We start from the raw sequence: 18160 nt of genomic DNA, 5'->3' as shown, positions 1-18160 counted from the left end.
GCAGCATTATTCACAATTGCCAAGAGATGGAAACAACCCAAATGTCCTTCAACAGATGAGTGGATAAATAAAATGTGGTATATACACACGATGGAATACTACGCGGCAGTAAGAAGGAACGATCTCGTGAAACATATGACAACTTGGATGAACCTTGAAGACATAATGCTGAGCGAAATAAGCCAGGCACAAAAAGAGAAATATTATATGCTACCACTAATGTGAACTTTGAAAAATGTAAAACAAATGGTTTATAATGTAGAATGTAGGGGAACTAGCAGTAGAGAGCAATTAAGGAAGGGGGAACAATAATCCAAGAAGAACAGATAAGCTATTTAACGTTCTGGGGATGCCCAGCAATGACTATGGTCTGTTAATTTCTGATGGATATAGTAGGAGCAAGTTCACAGAAATGTTGCTATATTATGTAACTTTCTTGGGGTAAAGTACGAACATGTTGGAAGTTAAGCAGTTATCTTAGGTTAGTTGTCTTTTTCTTACTCCCTTGTTATGGTCTCTTTGAAATGTTCTTTTATTGTATGTTTGTTTTCTTTTTAACTTTTTTTTCATACAGTTGATTTAAAAGAGAAGGGAAAGTTAAAAAAAAAAAAAAGAAAAACAAGGAAAAAAAAAAAGATGTAGTGCCCCCTTGAGGAGCCTGTGGAGAATGCAAGGGTATTCGCCTACCCCACCTTCATGGTTGCTAACATGACCACAGACATAGGGGACTGGTGGTTTGATGGGTTGAGCCCTCTACCATAAGTTTTACCCTTGGGAAGACGGTTGCTTCAAAGGAGAGGCTAGGCCTCCCTATGGTTGTGCCTAAGAGCCTCCTCCCGAATGCCTCTTTGTTGCTCAGATGTGGCCCTCTCTCTCTAGCTAAGCCAACTTGAAAGGGGAAATCACTGCCCTCCCCACTACGTGGGATCAGACACCCAGGGGAGTGAATCTCCCTGGCAATGTGGAATATGACTCCCGGGGAGGAATGTAGACCCGGCATCATGGGACAGAGAACATCTTCTTGACCAAAAGGGGGATGTGAAAGGAAATGAAATAAGCTTCAGTGGCAGAGAGATTCCAAAAGGAGCCGAGAGGTCACTCTGGTGGGCATTCTTATGCACACTTTAGACAACCCTTTTCAGGTTCTAAAGAATTGGGGTAGCTGGTGGTGGATACCTGAAACTTTCAAACTACAACCCAGAACCCATGAATCTCGAAGACAGTTGTATAAAAATGTAGCTTATGAGGGGTGACAATGGGATTGGGAAAGCCATAAGGACCACACTCCACTTTGTCTAGTTTATGGATGGATGAGTAGAAAAATAGAGGAAGGAAACAAACAGACAAAGGTACCCAGTGTTCTTTTTTACTTCAATTGCTCTTTTTCACTCTAATTATTATTCTTGTTATTTTTGTGTGTGTGCTAATGAAGGTGTCAGGGATTGATTTAGGTGATGAATGTACAACTATGTAATGGTACTGTAAACAATCGAAAGTACGATTTGTTTTGTATGACTGCATGGTATGTGAATATATCTCAATAAAATGAAGATAAAAAAAAAAAAGAAAAATGGGGACAAAAACTAAATGAAAAATAGTGTGGTATGAAGGGGGGTGATTTGGGTGTTCTTTTTCACTTTTATTTTTTATTCTTTTCTGATTCTGATGTGAGGAAAATGTTCAGAAATAGATTGTGGTGATGAATGCACAACTATATGATGGTACTGTGAACAGTTGATTGTACACCATGGATGACTGTATGGTATGTGAATATATCTCAATAAAACTGAATTTAATTAAAAAAAAAAAAAAGAGAGAGACGACGCTGCACTTCCCATCTGCCTCAGGCTGATTCATTTGATAGGAGGACTAAGCTCTGAAGGAGACTACCAGCCAAAGCAGAGCCAAATTGCAGACAGTGAAAGGTGCTTTTTGCCTTGGTTTGTTTGTTTTTATGAGCTCCCAGCATGAAAGAAAATCCCTGGCATATCACTAACTGGATACAAATTTAAGGGATAACCCAGGGACTAAGTCCTTTAAAATATTAAAATGTATATTGTGCCACAAAAGATTAAAGACAAAGAAATATGAACAATGGCCCATCCAAAGGAACAAGATAAAAATCCAGAATCCATCAACGAAGAGGATCAGACTTTGCTCATACCAGACAAAAAATTTAAAATAATGATCCTCAGTATGTTCAGGGAGATAAAGGAAAACACAGAGAAGGAACTAAAGGACATGAGGAAAACAATCAAATGAAGAATATGGGACTCTCTCCAGAAAAATACTGGGTTTGAAGAAAACAATAGCTGAGAGGAAAAATTTCATGGACAATTTCAACAGCAGATTGGAGGTGACAGAAGAAAAAAAGGAGTGAGCTCAAAGACAGGACAACTGAAATGATTCATGCTGAGAGCAAAAAGAAAAAAGAAAGAACAAACAGAGCCTAAGAGACCTGTGGGAAACCAGCAAGCATACCAATATACGCATGATGGGAGTCGCAGAAGAAAAGAGAGAGAAGAAGGAATACTCAAAGAAATAATGGCAGAAAATTATACAAATTTCACAAAAGACATCAATATGCACATTTGAGAAGCCCCATGAACCCTAAACAGGGTAAATTCAAACACAACCATGCCCAGACACAATATAATCAAACCATCCAGTGACAAGGACAAGGAGAGAGTTCTGAAAACTGCAAGAGAAAGCAAGGACCTTTGTGCAAGGGAATCTAAATAAGATCAAGTGCCAATTTCTCCTCAGAAACTCAGGAAGCAAAAAGGCAGTGGTATGAAATATTTTAAAGTGCTTAAGGAAAACAATTCTCAACCAAGAGTTTTAAATCTGATGAGACTTCCTTTAAAAAATGAGGAACAGATTAAGATATTCCCAGATAAAAGGTGAAGGAATTTTTTCCCACTAAACCTGACCTACAAACAATGCTAAAGGAAGTTCTTCAGACTGAAAGGAAAGGACACTGAGTAGTGCACCAAGACAGCATAAAAAATCAATACCTCTAGTACACAAATGAAGCAGATCTGGTTAGCACTAGGGCAAATCAGGCCAAAGGGTAAAGGACAATACTGACTGTGTTTTAAAACTTCAACTTCCATGTGAGACCAAGGAAGAGATGTTATTTGATGCAGAATCTATATTTCCTAAACAATTTAACTCATACAGTTTGTTCAAACACCATAATTACATGGAGCTTTGAATAGGAAGTGAGATATGGTAGGTCTGTATAGGTTACTGTGCAATAGGAACACATCCCAAAGTAATTTGGGCAGAGAATAAAAATATATATGCAGGGCCCTCCTGAGGAGCTGGGGGAGGATGCAGAAGTATAGACTTCCTCACCTGGATTGTTGCTGATGTTCTCACAAACACTGAGGACTGGTTTGGTATGCCATGCCCTCTCTCTTGGGGCTTGCCCTTATGAAGCTCTTTACTGCAAAGGAGAGGCTAAACCTGCTTATAATGGTGCCTACAAGTCTCCCCCTGAGTACCTCTTTGTTGCTCAGATGTGGCCCTCTCCCTCTAGCTAAGCCAACTCGGCAGGTGAACTCACTGCCCTCCTCCCTACGTGGGATCTGACTCCCAGGGGTATAAATCTCCCTGGCAACAAGAACATGACCCCTGAGGATAAATCTGGACCCAACATCATGGGATTGAGAACATCTTCTTGAACAAAAGGGGGATGTGAAATGAAACAAAATTAAGCTTCAGTGGCTGAGAGATTCCAAATGGAGTTGAGAGATCACTCTAGTGGGCATACTTATGCACTAACAGATAACCCTTTCTAGGTTTTAATGCATTGGAATAGCTAGAAGTAAATACCTGAAACTATCAGACTGCAACCTAGTTGCCTTGACTCTTGAAGACGATTGTATAGCAATGTAGCTTACAAGGGGTGACAGATGACTGTGAAAGCCTTGTGGCTCACACTCCCTTTATCCAGTGTATGGATGGATGAGTAGAAAAATGGGGACAAAAACTAAATGAAAAATAGGGTGGGGGGGATAATTTGGGTGTTCTTTTTTACTTTTGTTTTTTATTCTTATTTTTACTTTTCTGGTATATGGAAAACGTTCAAAAAATAGATAGGGTGATAAATGCACAACTATATGATGGTACTGTGAACAGTTGATTGTACACCACAGAAAATTGTATGATATGTGAATATATCTCAATAAAACTGAATTTAATAAATAAATAAATAAATTCCTCTAGGAAAGGTAACCATATGGGTAATAATAAATACCAGTTCTATTGTATTGTATTGTGTGTTATGTAACTCCACATCTTGCTTCATACAAGTACAAAACTGGAAATGCATAAAAAGTATGATAAACTGATGGTTTCTACATATAATGTACAAAGATATAATGTATAGTAAGCACAAAAAAAAGTGGGAGAACAGAAGGGTATAGGAACAGTGTATGTGTATGTTACTGAAGATATGTTGGTATCAAATAAAATATGAATGTTAGAGATTTAGGATGTTAAATTCTAACCCCATGGTTATGACAAAGAAAATACATGAAAAATATATTCAGAAAGAAATTAGAAAGGTCTCAAAATGGTAAACTACCAAAAGCCAAATAAATGAGGAAGTAGACATCAGTGGAAAAATTGAAGTTCAAAATAAGTATAAGACTTACACACATAAAACAGCAAAATGGCAGCGGACTATTTCCACATTGTGCTCTAAACATGCCACCAATCAGAGCAACTCAGAATCCATTCAGAGATGCTCCTGATTTCAGGACAACATGACTCAACTTTCCCACCCTGTAAGTAACGCAGAAGCTGATGCCCTAGCGAAATTCTGCAACCTAACAGCAACGATGCATGAGGCAAACGGCTGCATCAGAAAACAGAGCACTGAGGGCACCAGACCCTGTGGAAGTTGGTGCAGCAGGTTCAGCTGCCTATCACCCAACAAGAGTTAAAAGGAGTAGACGACGCTAACCCCTCCTGCTCACTGCGATGGCCCAGAATGCTTCCTCATTAACTTGGACCCATCGGCCGAGACCCAATTCCTCTCACCTGGTGGCAAGTAGACTATATTGGCCCCTTCCTGTGTCCAAAGGGGCAAAATATGCCTTCACCACTGTAGATACAGCTACGGGACTGCTGCTGGCCTTCCCAGGGGTCAAGGCCAACTAGCGAGCTACCATACGTAGCTCAAAAAAAAAAAAAAAAAAAAAAAAAAATTAAGTGCCTTTTCTGGGGTCCCCACCACATGGGGGATCCCCTTCACCAGGCAATTAACCCAGGCCTGGGCTACAGAACATAATGGCCTTTGGACCTCTCACTTGCCCTATAATCCTATAGCAACTGGGTTAATTGAAAGAATGTATGGCCTATTAAAGGAACACTTAAAGGATGACAGAAACTCCTTACAACGGACTCGACAACTGTACCAGCACTAACTCCAGACCCAAAGCAGCAGCTCCCGCTCCTGTGGAAATGGTAACCGCAGAGCCCATGCAGGCCTTACGAATTCAAGTAAGGTGGGCCAGCTGCCCAAGCAGCAGTGAGGCAATGATAATAATCTGCTCTTGCCTGTGCCACAAACACTAGAAATTGGGGAAAATAATGTCAACTGGCTCTGGTTCTGGCCCATGCAGCTCAGCTGGTTGAGAATCCTAAGCCCATGGGTATGTATTATGCCAAAAGTTATTTGTATTCCACATCTGGGATCCCTATCCCCCAGGGAACTGTATAACTTTGCAACCCCCTCGTCTGGAACTCTTTTTATCCACTAATGAAAACTCAGCTTATATATTGTTCCTACATGTACTATTAATTCTTGTTAAAAAATTGTATATTACTGTTTCAATAATGCAATAACTAAAGTGTTGTATTTAGCATTATTCTAACAAGTTTTAATTTTAGTGGTAATTGTATGCTGTAGAATGTCTGCTTGCAAACGGTTTCCAAAATTATTTTGGTAACTTAATAAGTGGTATAAAGAATGTTTTGTATGAATAGGAAAAGGAAAGTAGTTTTGTCCTAAATGACTGGTTGTTTCAGAATGGAAAAGAGAAAATGTAGGACAAAAACCTGGATGGTTATAGAAAGTTGCAGAAAGTTTGCGGAAAGGGAAATTTATTTCTGTGGACAAAGTTATGAAATGGTACAAAAAAATTAGATATAGAATAAAGCAGACTGCCTGGTAGTTTTATCCTTTAGCTGTTTTAGCTCCAGGTATACCTGTGCTTTAATTAATATTCAGTGTTGTGTATATGTACCTGATAACTCACGAAATATACCCCAAGCTCTTGATCACATGCCAGACCATATACAAAATACCGAACATTTATCCGATAATCCTTTGTCCAAATGGTTTAATTCATTAACTTGGCCATTGTGCCACTTGTTAATAGGATTACTGTCCAAATGTACTGGTTTACTTGTACTCTGCTGTTCACTGTATTGTTGTTGTGGATTATGGATGCAATGTCTGTCCTATGGTCAATGCAAATTGCTGCGTGGGGGTGGAATGTGGGAACCCAGGCACAGGCATTCACCAAGGGCTTTGAAGACTGCATACAGCAGCTTGCATGACCTAGGTCAGTTAAGGTTTGACCTATTCTCTTTGTATTATCAGGTCTAAATGTAATCTATACCCAAAACTACCTCCTCCCTGAGACTCCCTGAGATGCTGTTATCTACAAGATAATCTATAATCATCCCCTCCTCCCTGTTGATTACAATCACTCCCTCCGTAACTTGCACTACCCTCCACTCCCCACCTCATGCTCTCATACCCACGGGAATGTCGAGCCTTTATAATCAGCTTATTCAGCCCCCCAAAGTGCGGACTATTTCCACGTTGTGCTCTGAACACGCCGCCATTCAGAGCATCTCCTGAATCCATTCAGAGAAGTTCCTGATTTCAGGGCAACATGACTCAACTTCCCCACCCTGTAGGTAAGCCCTATAATAAATGTTCATGTCTCAAAAACAAACAAACAAAAAAAACAGCAAAATGGCTAAAGAAAGTCTTGCATTATCAGTAGTTACTTTAAATGTAAATGAATTAAAACTCCTCAGTCAAAAGGCACCGATTGGCAGAATGGATAAAAAAGCACTACCCATCTATATGTTATTTAAGAGAGACCCATCTTAAATTCAAAGACATAAGTAGGTTGGAAGTGCAAGGATGCACGGAAAAAAAAAAAAAAAATACCATGCAAATAGTAATCAAAAGAGAGCTGGGGTAACTATGCTAATATCACATAAAATGGACTTTAAATCAAAAACTGTTACAAGGGGGAAAACAGTCACTATATACTGATAAAGGGATCAATTCACTGAGAAGACATAATAAATATATATGCACCTAAAAACAAAGTCACAAAATATATGAAGCAAATATAGCCAGATCTGAAGGGAGAAATAGACAGTTCTACATTAATGTTAGGAGATACACCACTTTCAATAATGAATAGAACATCCAGACAGAAGATCAATAAGTTAACAAAAGACTTGAAAGATACTCTAACACAACTAGACCTAACAGATGTATATGCAACACTTCACTCAACAGCAGCAGGATACACATTCTTCTCTAGTGCATACAGATCATACTTCTGGGCAGACCATATGTTAGGTCACAAAACAAGTCTCAATAAATTAAAAATATTGAAGTCATACAATGTATCTTCTCTGACTACAATGCAAAGAAGCTAGAAATCAATAACACAGGAAGAAATGAAAACTTCACAATTGGTAGAAATTAAACAATGTAACTTTAAACAACCTATGGGTCAAAGAAGAAATTACAGGGGAAAGTAGCAAATATCTTCAGGTGAATGAAAATGAAAACCCAACATACAAAGGATATGGCATGCAGTGATGGCAGTGCTGAGAGGTAAATTTATAGTTCTAAATGCTTACATTAATGTGAAAAACAAGCAAAAAGGAATAAACACTCACCTGATCATGGAGGAGGAAAGAATTTAGTTACAATTTTGCAAGAATGGACACACAGCTAGAGACGTGGCAGGTGGGCCAAACAATAGAACACAGCAAAATTTATCCTAAGCCTAACACGCAAGTCCCTCCCATTTCTCCATTGGCTGGATACTCCAGAGGTTACAGCCTATCCAAGAAAGCTAACTAGTCCCCCTTTGGGATTTTAAATTGTACAGCCTATCAGAGAGCATTAACTTCGTTTAAATTTCTCACCGAGAGTTCCCACCTTTGATTATACCCCACATCCCTTTACATTCCAATAACCCTGGTTATTTTTCCCATATAAGGAGCTGGCACTGATTCTAGGCTAACGTCATGGCTTTCTCTCTCTCCTTCCCCCTACCACGGAGCCAATTTAGGCCAGTTCTGCCGCCAAGTCTCCATTTCCCCTATTCCATGTTGCCTTTGTGTGAAAGCTAAACTTAACCCTTTCTTACAATTAAAAAAGAGGAAAGATCTCAAATCAGAGCCTCACCTCAGAACTAGAGTATCTAGGAAAAAAAGAACAAACAAAACCAGAGTGAGGAGAAGGAAGGAAATAACAAGGATTAAAGTAAAGTTAAATGAGATAAAGAATAAAAAAACAACAGAGTGAATCAACAAAACCAAAAGTTGGTTCTTTGAAACAATTAATAATTTCAACAAACCTTTAGCTAGACTGACAAAGAAAAAAAATAGGGCACAAATAACTAAAATAAAAGATGTAAGAGGGGACATTACTACTGACACCACAGAAATAAAAAGGACTATAAGAGGATACTACAAATAACTGTATACCAACAAATTGGATAAACTAGACAAAATGAACAAACTCCTAGAAAAACACAAACTACCTACACTGACTCAAGAAAAAATAGAATATCTTAACAAACTAAAAACTAGTAAAAAGATTGATAACTAGTGAAGAGATTTAATCAATGATCCAAAACCTCCAAACACAAAAAAAAATCCAGAACCAGATGGCTTCACAGGGGACTTTTACCAAATACCTACCCTCTCAAAGTCTTCCAAAAAATTGAAGAGGAGGAAACACTCCCTAACTCATTCTATGAGGCAACTATCACCCTCATATCAAAGTCAGTTAAAGATACCACAAGAAAAGAAAACTACAGTTAATATCGCTTATGAATATAGAGGCAAAATTTCTCAACAAAATGCTAGCAAATCGAAACCAACAGCACATCAAAAGAATTACAGAAAATGATGAAGTGGGATTCATCCCAGGTATGTAAAGGTGGTTCAACATAAGAAAATCAATAAATGTAATACACCGCATTAACAGAATGAAGGGAAAAAAACACAATCATTTCAATTGATGCTGAAAAAGCATTTGATGAAATCTGGGACTCCTTCCTGATAAAAACACAACACTAGAAATAGAAGGAAACTTCCTCAACAGGATAAAGGGCATCTATAAAAAACCCATAGCTAACATCCTACTGATGGTGAAAGACTGATAGCTTTTCCTCTAAGATCAGGATCAAAGACAAGGATGTGCACTGTCACCACTGTTATTCAACATACTACTGGAATTTCTAGCAGGAGCAATCAAGCAAGACAAATAAATAAATGGCATCCAAATTGCAAAGTAAGAAGTAAAACTTTTCTGTTTGCAGATGACATGTTCCTATATGCAGAAAATCCTGAAAAATCTACAACAGAGCTCCTAAAGCTAATAAATGAATTCAGCAAAGTATCAGTATAGAAGATCAACACCCAAATATCAGTCGTGTTTCTATACGCAAACAATGTACAACTGGAAGAAGAAATCGAGAACAAAATTCCACTTACAATAGCACTGAAAAGAATTGAGTATCTAGGAATAAATCTAACCAAAGATGTAAAGGACTTGTACACAGAAAACTACAAAACATTGCTAAAATAAATCAAACAAGATTTATATAAATGGAAGGACATTATTTGTTCATGGATTAGAAAACCAAATTTTTTTAAGATGTCAATTCTACCCAAAAAGATTTACAGTTTCAACACAATCCCAATCAAAATCCCAACAAACTTCTTGTTAGAAATGGAAAAAACAATCACCAAATTTATATGGCAGCATAAGGGGCTCTGAATAGCCAAAGCCACTTTGAAAAACAAGAAGGATTTTGGAGGACTCACACTTCCTGATCTTAAAACTTATCTCAAGGCCATAGTAATCAAAGCAGCATGGTACTGGCACAAGGACAGACATACAGACCAATGGAATTGAACTGAGAGTTCAGAAATCAACCCTCACATTTATGATTTTTGACAAGGGGGCAAAGATCACTCATTAGGGAATGAATAATCTTCAATAAATGGTGCTGGGAAATCTGGATGTCCACATGCAGAAGAATCATGGTAGATGCCTACTTCAAACCATACACAAAAATTAACTAAAATGGATCAAAGACCTAAGTGTAAGAACCAGGAATATAAAACTCCTAGAAGAAAATGTAGGGAAGCATCTTCAAAACCTTATGTTAGGCAATGGTTTCTTAGACTCTGCACTCAAAGCACAAGCAACAGCAGCAACAAAAAACTAGATAAATGGGACCTCATCAAAATTAAAAACTTTTGTGCATGAAAAGTAAATGACAACCTACTCAATGGGAGAAAATATTTGGGTAAACACATATCTAATAAAGGTTTAATATCAAGAATACATAAAGAAATCCTACAACTCAACAATAAAAAGACAACCCAATTTAAAACTGGGCAATAGCTTGAATAGGCATTTCTCCAGGAAGACATACAAATGGCCAAAAAGCATGGAAAAAGATGTGTAACATCACTAGCTATCAGAGAAATGCAAATCAAAACCACAATGAGATACCATTTCTACACCCACTAGAATGGCTATTATTAAAAAACGGAAAATAACAAGTATTAGAGAGGATATGGAGAAATAGGAACACTCATTGATTGTTGGTGGGAATGTAAAATGATGCACCCATTCCAACTGGTGGAAGACAGTTTGGCAGTTCCTCAGAAAGTTCAAAATAGAATTACCATATGACCTGGCAATCTGTTTACTAGGTTTATACCCAAAAGAATTGAAAGCAGGGACTCAAACAGATACTTGCACAACTATGTTCATAGTGGCATTATTCACAATTGTCAAAAGATGGAAGCAACCCAAGCATCCATCAACCAATGAATGGATAAAACAATATGTGGTATATACAGACAATGAAGTATTGTAATTCAGTAACAAAAAGGAATGTGATTTTGAAACATAAGACAACAAGGATGAACCCTGAAGACATTATGTTGAGTGAAATAAGCCAGACATCAAAGGACAAATATTGTATGATCTCACTGATATGAAATAATAAGAATAAACAAACTCAAAGAGTCAGAATCTAGAATATAGATTACCAGGGGAAGGGGTGGGGGTGGGGAATGAGGAGTTACTGCTTAAATTGCAGAGTTTCTACCGGAGTTGATCCTAAAGCTTTGGTAATGAGTGGTGGTGATGATAGTACAACATTGTGAATGTAATTAACAGCAATGAATTAGATATGGGAATGTGGTCAAAGGTAAAAATAAAAAATTAGGACTTTACAACACAAACAATGGACCCTACTATAAATGATGGATTATAATGAAAAGTACAATTATAAAAATCTTCTTTCACAAATTGTAACAAACATACGATACTAATACAAAGTACTAAAACAGCATGGTACATGGACACTTGGTATTTTATGCATAACTTTTCCGTTAACTTACAACTTCTGCAAGAAAAAAAAAATTACGTTTTAGACAGTTAATGTTTTACTAGTTCTGGTAAAACCATGGTCTCTGGAGCCTTTTGTTGCCAAATTTTTTGCCAAATTTTAAGTTTGAAAAGTTAAGATATTTAAGGGGGGGGGGCAAGTCAGCAGTCACAGAGTTATAGAAGAATAGAAGATTCTGGAGATAACTGGGGTCTTATACTTTTCATCTTCCTTCAAAACCTCACCACTACTTACCCAGTGGCACACTTCTTGTATTCATTGCCAGAAAAACCACAATTCCCAAATCTGTCACCTTTTGAATTCACGTTAATGAAACAATCTCTTGGAGCAGCCTTGGCTTCTACAACATTAAAAATGAAAAAAAAAAAAAAAAAGTTATGGCAATTTAATTCAGAAATAAAAGTATTCCTTGAGACAATCCATACACCTAGGTGAACTGCTTCAACACCTCAGAAAGTTTCAGCTTTACAGATAAAAAATTATTGGTCCACCTTGTAACTTAACAATAAAATATAAAGGCAATGTTTAGAAGCTTAGAGGGCACTTAAAAGCCTGGAATTGAAAACTCAGGCCCTAAAAGAAGATGAAATTATAAATTAAAAACCATACACAGTATGGTACCATTTTCCACATATTCATTCTCACTGCTCTCAAATAATAACTACTTTACCACTGGTTAGATCAATCTGGGAAAGTCTGGTGAAAACACTGTCAGATGTTAATATTTAGTTTTTTATATTTACTGTATATGGATACTTAGTTTAGGTATTCCCACCAATTAGATGGGTTGACAAAGAGCTATGAGAGATAACGAAATCAATCATTCTTGCTTTCTTATACTTTATATATGTATCACTTAATATTCAATTTTCCCACTTAAATTTACATTCCTAGAAATATTTTATTTAGAAAAATTTTAAGCCAAAATGCCAGTACTTCCTCTTTAATAAACAAAACGTACTTGCCTATCTGTATATCTGGTATTAGGTTGGTTTTCATTAAAAAACAAAGAAAGAAAGAAACAAACAAACAAAACAGATACAGAGTGAAAAGAGCTGGAGAAAACAGAGGCAGAAGATCAAGAAATATGAAAAATGAATACAGAATACCTGTACAGGATAAACATTACACAGCAGTATCCCCAGCAAATCCCATTCAGAACAGAAACAGCTATAAAAATTCCAGATAATCTAAAAGAAAAAATAATTCAGGCTACCCTAGTCCTAGATTTTTTGCAAGACTTTAGGAAGATAATATCTTTGCTAAATAATAGTATTTACTTTATTACTATGCCTATCTGTAATTACTTTTTAGTCTGGAATAACCTACCCATTCTCAAAAAATATATCAGAAGTTAAAAAAACTTTACCATCCTACCCCATGACCTAACTAACAAACTGTACTGCTTATATCATAGAGAGTCTTCAATTCCTATCTGACCCATGACAAGATGAAGAACACAAGAGAAACTACAGACAGCAGAAATGTGAACAAAATCTAGCACTGTACTCATCACTGATCTTCTTAACTAAGCAAGAGAAACAAAACTAGAGGCAAGACTATCAGGAAGGGTAAAAGGAGAGAGAGAAAAAAATAACATATGACATATAAAATCCAAAAGATAAAATGGTAGAAGAAAGTACTGCCCTTGCAGTAATAACACTAAATGTCAATTGATTAAACTACTCCCCCCCCAAAAAAATACACAGACTGGCAGCATGGATTAAAAAACAGGACCCATCACTATGCTGTCTACAAGAAACTCAAGGACAAAAACAGGTTGAAAGTGAAAGGTTGGAAAAAGATACTTCACGCAAACAACAACAAGAAAAGAGAGGGGGTAGCGATAGTAATATCAGACAAATTAGATTACAAATGCAAAATAATTAAAAGAGGCAAAGAAGGACACTATATATCAATAAAAGGGACAATTCATCAAGAACATATAACAATCATAAATATTTATTAACCGAGCCAGAGTGCCCTAAAATACATGAGGCAAACTGACAACACTGAAGGGAGAAGTAGACACCTCTACAATAATAGGAGACTTCAATACACCACTCTATTCAGTGGAGAGAACATCTGTACTGAGGATCAATAAGGAAAGAGAGATGCTGAATTGTACAATAAATGAACTAGACTCAACAGGCATTTATAGAACACTACACCCCACAGCAGCAGGATATACATTTTTCTCAAGTGCAGATGGATTATTCTCCAGGATAGACCACGTGTTGGGTCACAAAGAAAGTCTAAAGAAATCTAAAAATATTGAAATTATACAAAACACTTTCTCGGCTCATAATGGAATGAAGTTGGAAATCAGTAACAGGCAGAAGGTCAGAAAATTCACAAATATACAGAGGATAAACAACAAATTCTTAATCAGTAGATAAAGGAAGAAATTACAAGAGAAATTAGTAAATATCTTAAGGCAAATGAAATTGAAAATACAACATATCAAAATTTATGGGACGCAGCAAAGGCAGTGCTGAGAGTAAACTCATTGCCCAAATTGCCTATATTAAAAAAGAAGAAAGAGCAAAAATTGAGAAATTAACTGTTCACCTGGAGGAACTAAAGAACAGCAAACTAACCCCAAAGCAAACAGAAGGAAAGAAATAACAAAGATTAGAGCAGAAATAAATGAAATTGAGAACAGGAAAACAATAGAGAAAAATCAACTAAACTAAACTATGGACCCTTAGCTAGGCTAACAAAAAAAAAAGAGAGAGAGCATATGCAAATAAATACCATCAGAAATGGGAAAGGGGACATAACTACTGACTCTACAGAAATAAAGGAGATAATGAGGAGATACTATGAGCAACCATAAGCTAATAAACTAGACAACTTAGACTAAATGGATAACTTCCTAGAAAAGCATTGTGCCGGTTTGAATGTATTAACATCCCCCAGAAAAAGCCATATTCTTTGATGCAATCTTGTGGAGCAGACATATTAGTGGGGATTAAGTTGGAACATTTGGATTAGGTTGTTTGCATGGAAATGTGCCCCACCCAACTGTAGGTGATAACACTGATGAGATGATTTCCCTGGAGGCATGGCCCCACCCATTCAGGGTAAGCCTTGATCAGTGGAGCCATATAAATGAGCTGACAAACAGAAGGAACTCAGTGCAGCTGTGAGTGATGTTTTGAAGAGGAGCCACAGCCAAGAGGGACTCTTTGAAGAATGCACAGGAGCTGCACATGAGAGACAGTTTGAGGACGGCTGTTGAAAGCAGACTTTGCTCCAGAGAAGCTAAGAGAGGAAAAACACTCCAAGAGCAACTAAGAGTGACATTTTTGAGGAGCTGAAGCCTAGAGAGGAACGTCCTGGGAGAAAGCCATTTTGAAACCAGAACTTTGGAGCAGATGCCAGCCACGTGCCTTCCCAGCTAACAGAGGTTTTCCAGACACCACTGGCCATCCTCCAGTGAAGGTACCCGATTGCTGATGTGTTACCTTGGACACTTTATGGCCTTAAGACTATAACTGTGTAACCAAATAAACCCCCTTTTATAAAAGCCAATCCATCTCTTGTGTTTTGCATTCCAGCAGCATTGGCAAACTAGAACAAGCATCAACAACCAACATTGACTCAAGAAGAAATAGATGGCTTCAACAAACAAATCACAAGTAAAGAGATTGAGTCAGTCATTAAAAAGCTCCCAAAAATGAAATGCCCAGGACCAGGGGGCTTCACATGTGAATTCTACCAAGCATTCAAGAAAGAATTAGTACCAATCCTGCTCAAGCTGTTCAAAGAAATTGAAGAGGAGGGAAAGCTCCCTAACTCATTCTATGAAGCCAACATCACCCTACTACCAAAGTCAGACAAGATACATACAAAAGAGAAAATTAGAGACCAATCTTTTTAATGAAACAGATGCAAAAATCCTCAACAAAATACATACAAATCAAATCCAGCAGCACATTAAAAGAATTATAAACCATGACCAAGTGAGATTTATTCCAGGTATGTAAGCCTGGTTCAACACAAGAAAAACAATTAATGTAATGCACCACATCAATAAATGAAAGCAGAAGAACCACATGATCATCTTGATCATTGCAGAAAAGGCATCTGACAAAATGCAACATCCTTTTTGTAGAAAACACTCAAAAAGATAGGAATAGAAGGAAACTTTCTCAATATGATAAAGACAACATATGAAAAACCCACAGCTAACATCATACTCAATGGGGAAAGACTGAAAGTTTTCCCTCTAAGATCAGGAACAATACAGGGATGCCCACTGTTGCCACTGTTATTCAACACTGTGCTGGAAGTTCTAGCTAGAGCAATTAGGCAAGAAAAATAAATAAAAGGCATCCAAATTGGAGAGGAACAAAAAAACTTTCACAGTTTGTAGTAGATGACATGATCCCATATGTAGAAAATCCAGAAAAATCTACAGCAAAGCTACTAGAGATAATCAATCAATAGAGCAAAGTGGCAGGTTACAAGATCAACATGCAAAAACCAGTAGTGTTACTATACACAAGTAATGAGCAATATGAGGAGAAAATCAAGAAAAAAATGCCGTTTACAATAGCAACCAAAAGAATCAAGTATTTAGGAATAAACTTAACCAAGGACACAAAAGACCTTACACAGAAAACTATAAGAAACTGCTAAAATAAATCAAAAAGGACCTAAGGAAATTGAAGAACATACCATGTTCATGGATTAGAAGACTAAATATAATTAAGGTATCAATTCTACCTAAACTTATTTATAGATTCATTGCAATACCAATTAAAATAACAACTTACTTTGCAGAAACAGAAAAACCAATAACCAATTTTATTTGGAAGGGCAAGGTGCCCCGGGTAGCCAAAAATATCTTGAGAAAGAGAACAAAGTGGGAGGTCTCACACTACCTGACTTTGAAGCATATTACAAAGCTACAGTGCTCAAAACAGCATGGTACTAGCATAAAGAGAGATATAGCAACCAATGGAATCAAATTGAGTGTTCAGAAATAGACCCTCACATCTACAGACAATTGATCTTTGATAAAGACAAAGCAACTGGGACGGAGCAGCCTCTTCAACAGTGTCTGGAAAACTGGATATCCATATCCAAAATAATGAAAGAGGACTCCTATCTCACATTTTATACAAAAATTAACTCAAAATGGATTGAAGACCTAACATTAGCGCCAAGACCTTAAGACTCTTCGAAGAAAATGTAGGGCAGTATCTTAAAGATCTTCTCAATTAGACGCAAGCCTATGGCATTCACATTTTGTTCAACTGAAAATGTTGTTGCTGTTCCTAGGACTCAAGATGAAATGAGAAGACTAACAAACAAGATTCTATTATGGTTTTGGCATGTATATTCACTGTCAATTATCGGTTAAAGTGGTCTGCCTAGTTGTACTAAAAAGCAACTGTTTCCCTGAGCAGCCTAAAACACCTGAAGCCAAGAAAGAAACATAAAGCTGCAACACATTATAGACTATTGGAACAATGCTAGCACCAATGTGTAATCAAAATAAAGCTGAATAAAAGTGCTGACCTGCCTGGGTTTAAACCCTCCACAGTTTCTCACCACAACTACTACACTGCAGCCACTTGCTATTCTTTTTCTACTCCCTCAAAACTATTCTCCACATTGTTGCCAGAGAAATCCCAAGAGAAAATCTCATCATGTCACTTTCACACATAAAATCCTTCAATGGTTCCCCATTATATAGAGCAGAAAATCTTAACCTGAAACCTATGATCCAAAAAAGATTACAGATAGCAAACTGGAGGAGATGGTCCAAATTCCTGGAAAAAATCTAATTCTGCCTGTCTTGCTCATCTGTTCTGGATCCATAAGGGCAACATCAGCTGCAGTTATACTGAAGTTATGGTAGCATGTACTCTGCTCTATTAGAGTCACAATATCCCATCAAATAATTTTATAAAAGGAATCATAAGAATGTCATCTTCTTGCAGCAGACCACTAGAACAGAAAGAAGAGAAAATCCAGAAATAGGCCCAAATACACATGATGTTTTGGCATGTTGATAAAAATATTATTTCAAATCAGTAGAAAAGCTGGGTTGTTCAATAAACCCACCCAAAACTAAAGACTTAAATATGTAAAATTAAATCATAAGGGTACTCAAAGACCAATTATGTACTCTGAGGTAGGGAAAATAATTTCTAAACATGACACCAAAGGCAGAAACCATAAATTAAAAGATAAATGAGAAAAAAAAAAAAGTATGTCAAGGAAACAACAAAAACAAAATTAAAAGACAAGGAACAAAACAGGGAGAGAGGGGAAGCGGGAAGGTTTGCAAAATATGAAAAATGGTTAATTTCCCTAATCTTTAAAAAAAAAAAAACTTGTAATATAACAATAAAGAATCAATAGCTCAACAGAAAAATGAACAAAGACCAGAAACAGACAAGATATAATCGAAAAAAATGCAAATG

The 18160-nt window shown here is 36.9% G+C and overlaps 1 protein-coding gene across 3 annotated transcripts in view; it reads right to left on the bottom strand.

The window, feature by feature from the left end:
* Positions 1-18160, bottom strand: part of ADAM9 (ADAM metallopeptidase domain 9) — a 180991-nt gene that overhangs the window by 43263 nt on the left and 119568 nt on the right. For all 3 annotated transcript variants that reach the window (XM_037812841.1, XM_037812840.1, XM_037812842.1), the window contains one exon: positions 11952-12057. In XM_037812841.1, the coding sequence (XP_037668769.1) occupies positions 11952-12057 (106 nt within the window). The remainder of the gene's footprint in view (positions 1-11951; positions 12058-18160) is intronic.

This window comes from Choloepus didactylus, chromosome 20, assembly GCF_015220235.1.
Source record: "Choloepus didactylus isolate mChoDid1 chromosome 20, mChoDid1.pri, whole genome shotgun sequence".
NCBI lineage: Eukaryota > Metazoa > Chordata > Mammalia > Pilosa > Megalonychidae > Choloepus > Choloepus didactylus.
This window is presented reverse-complemented; position numbering and strand designations above follow the sequence as displayed.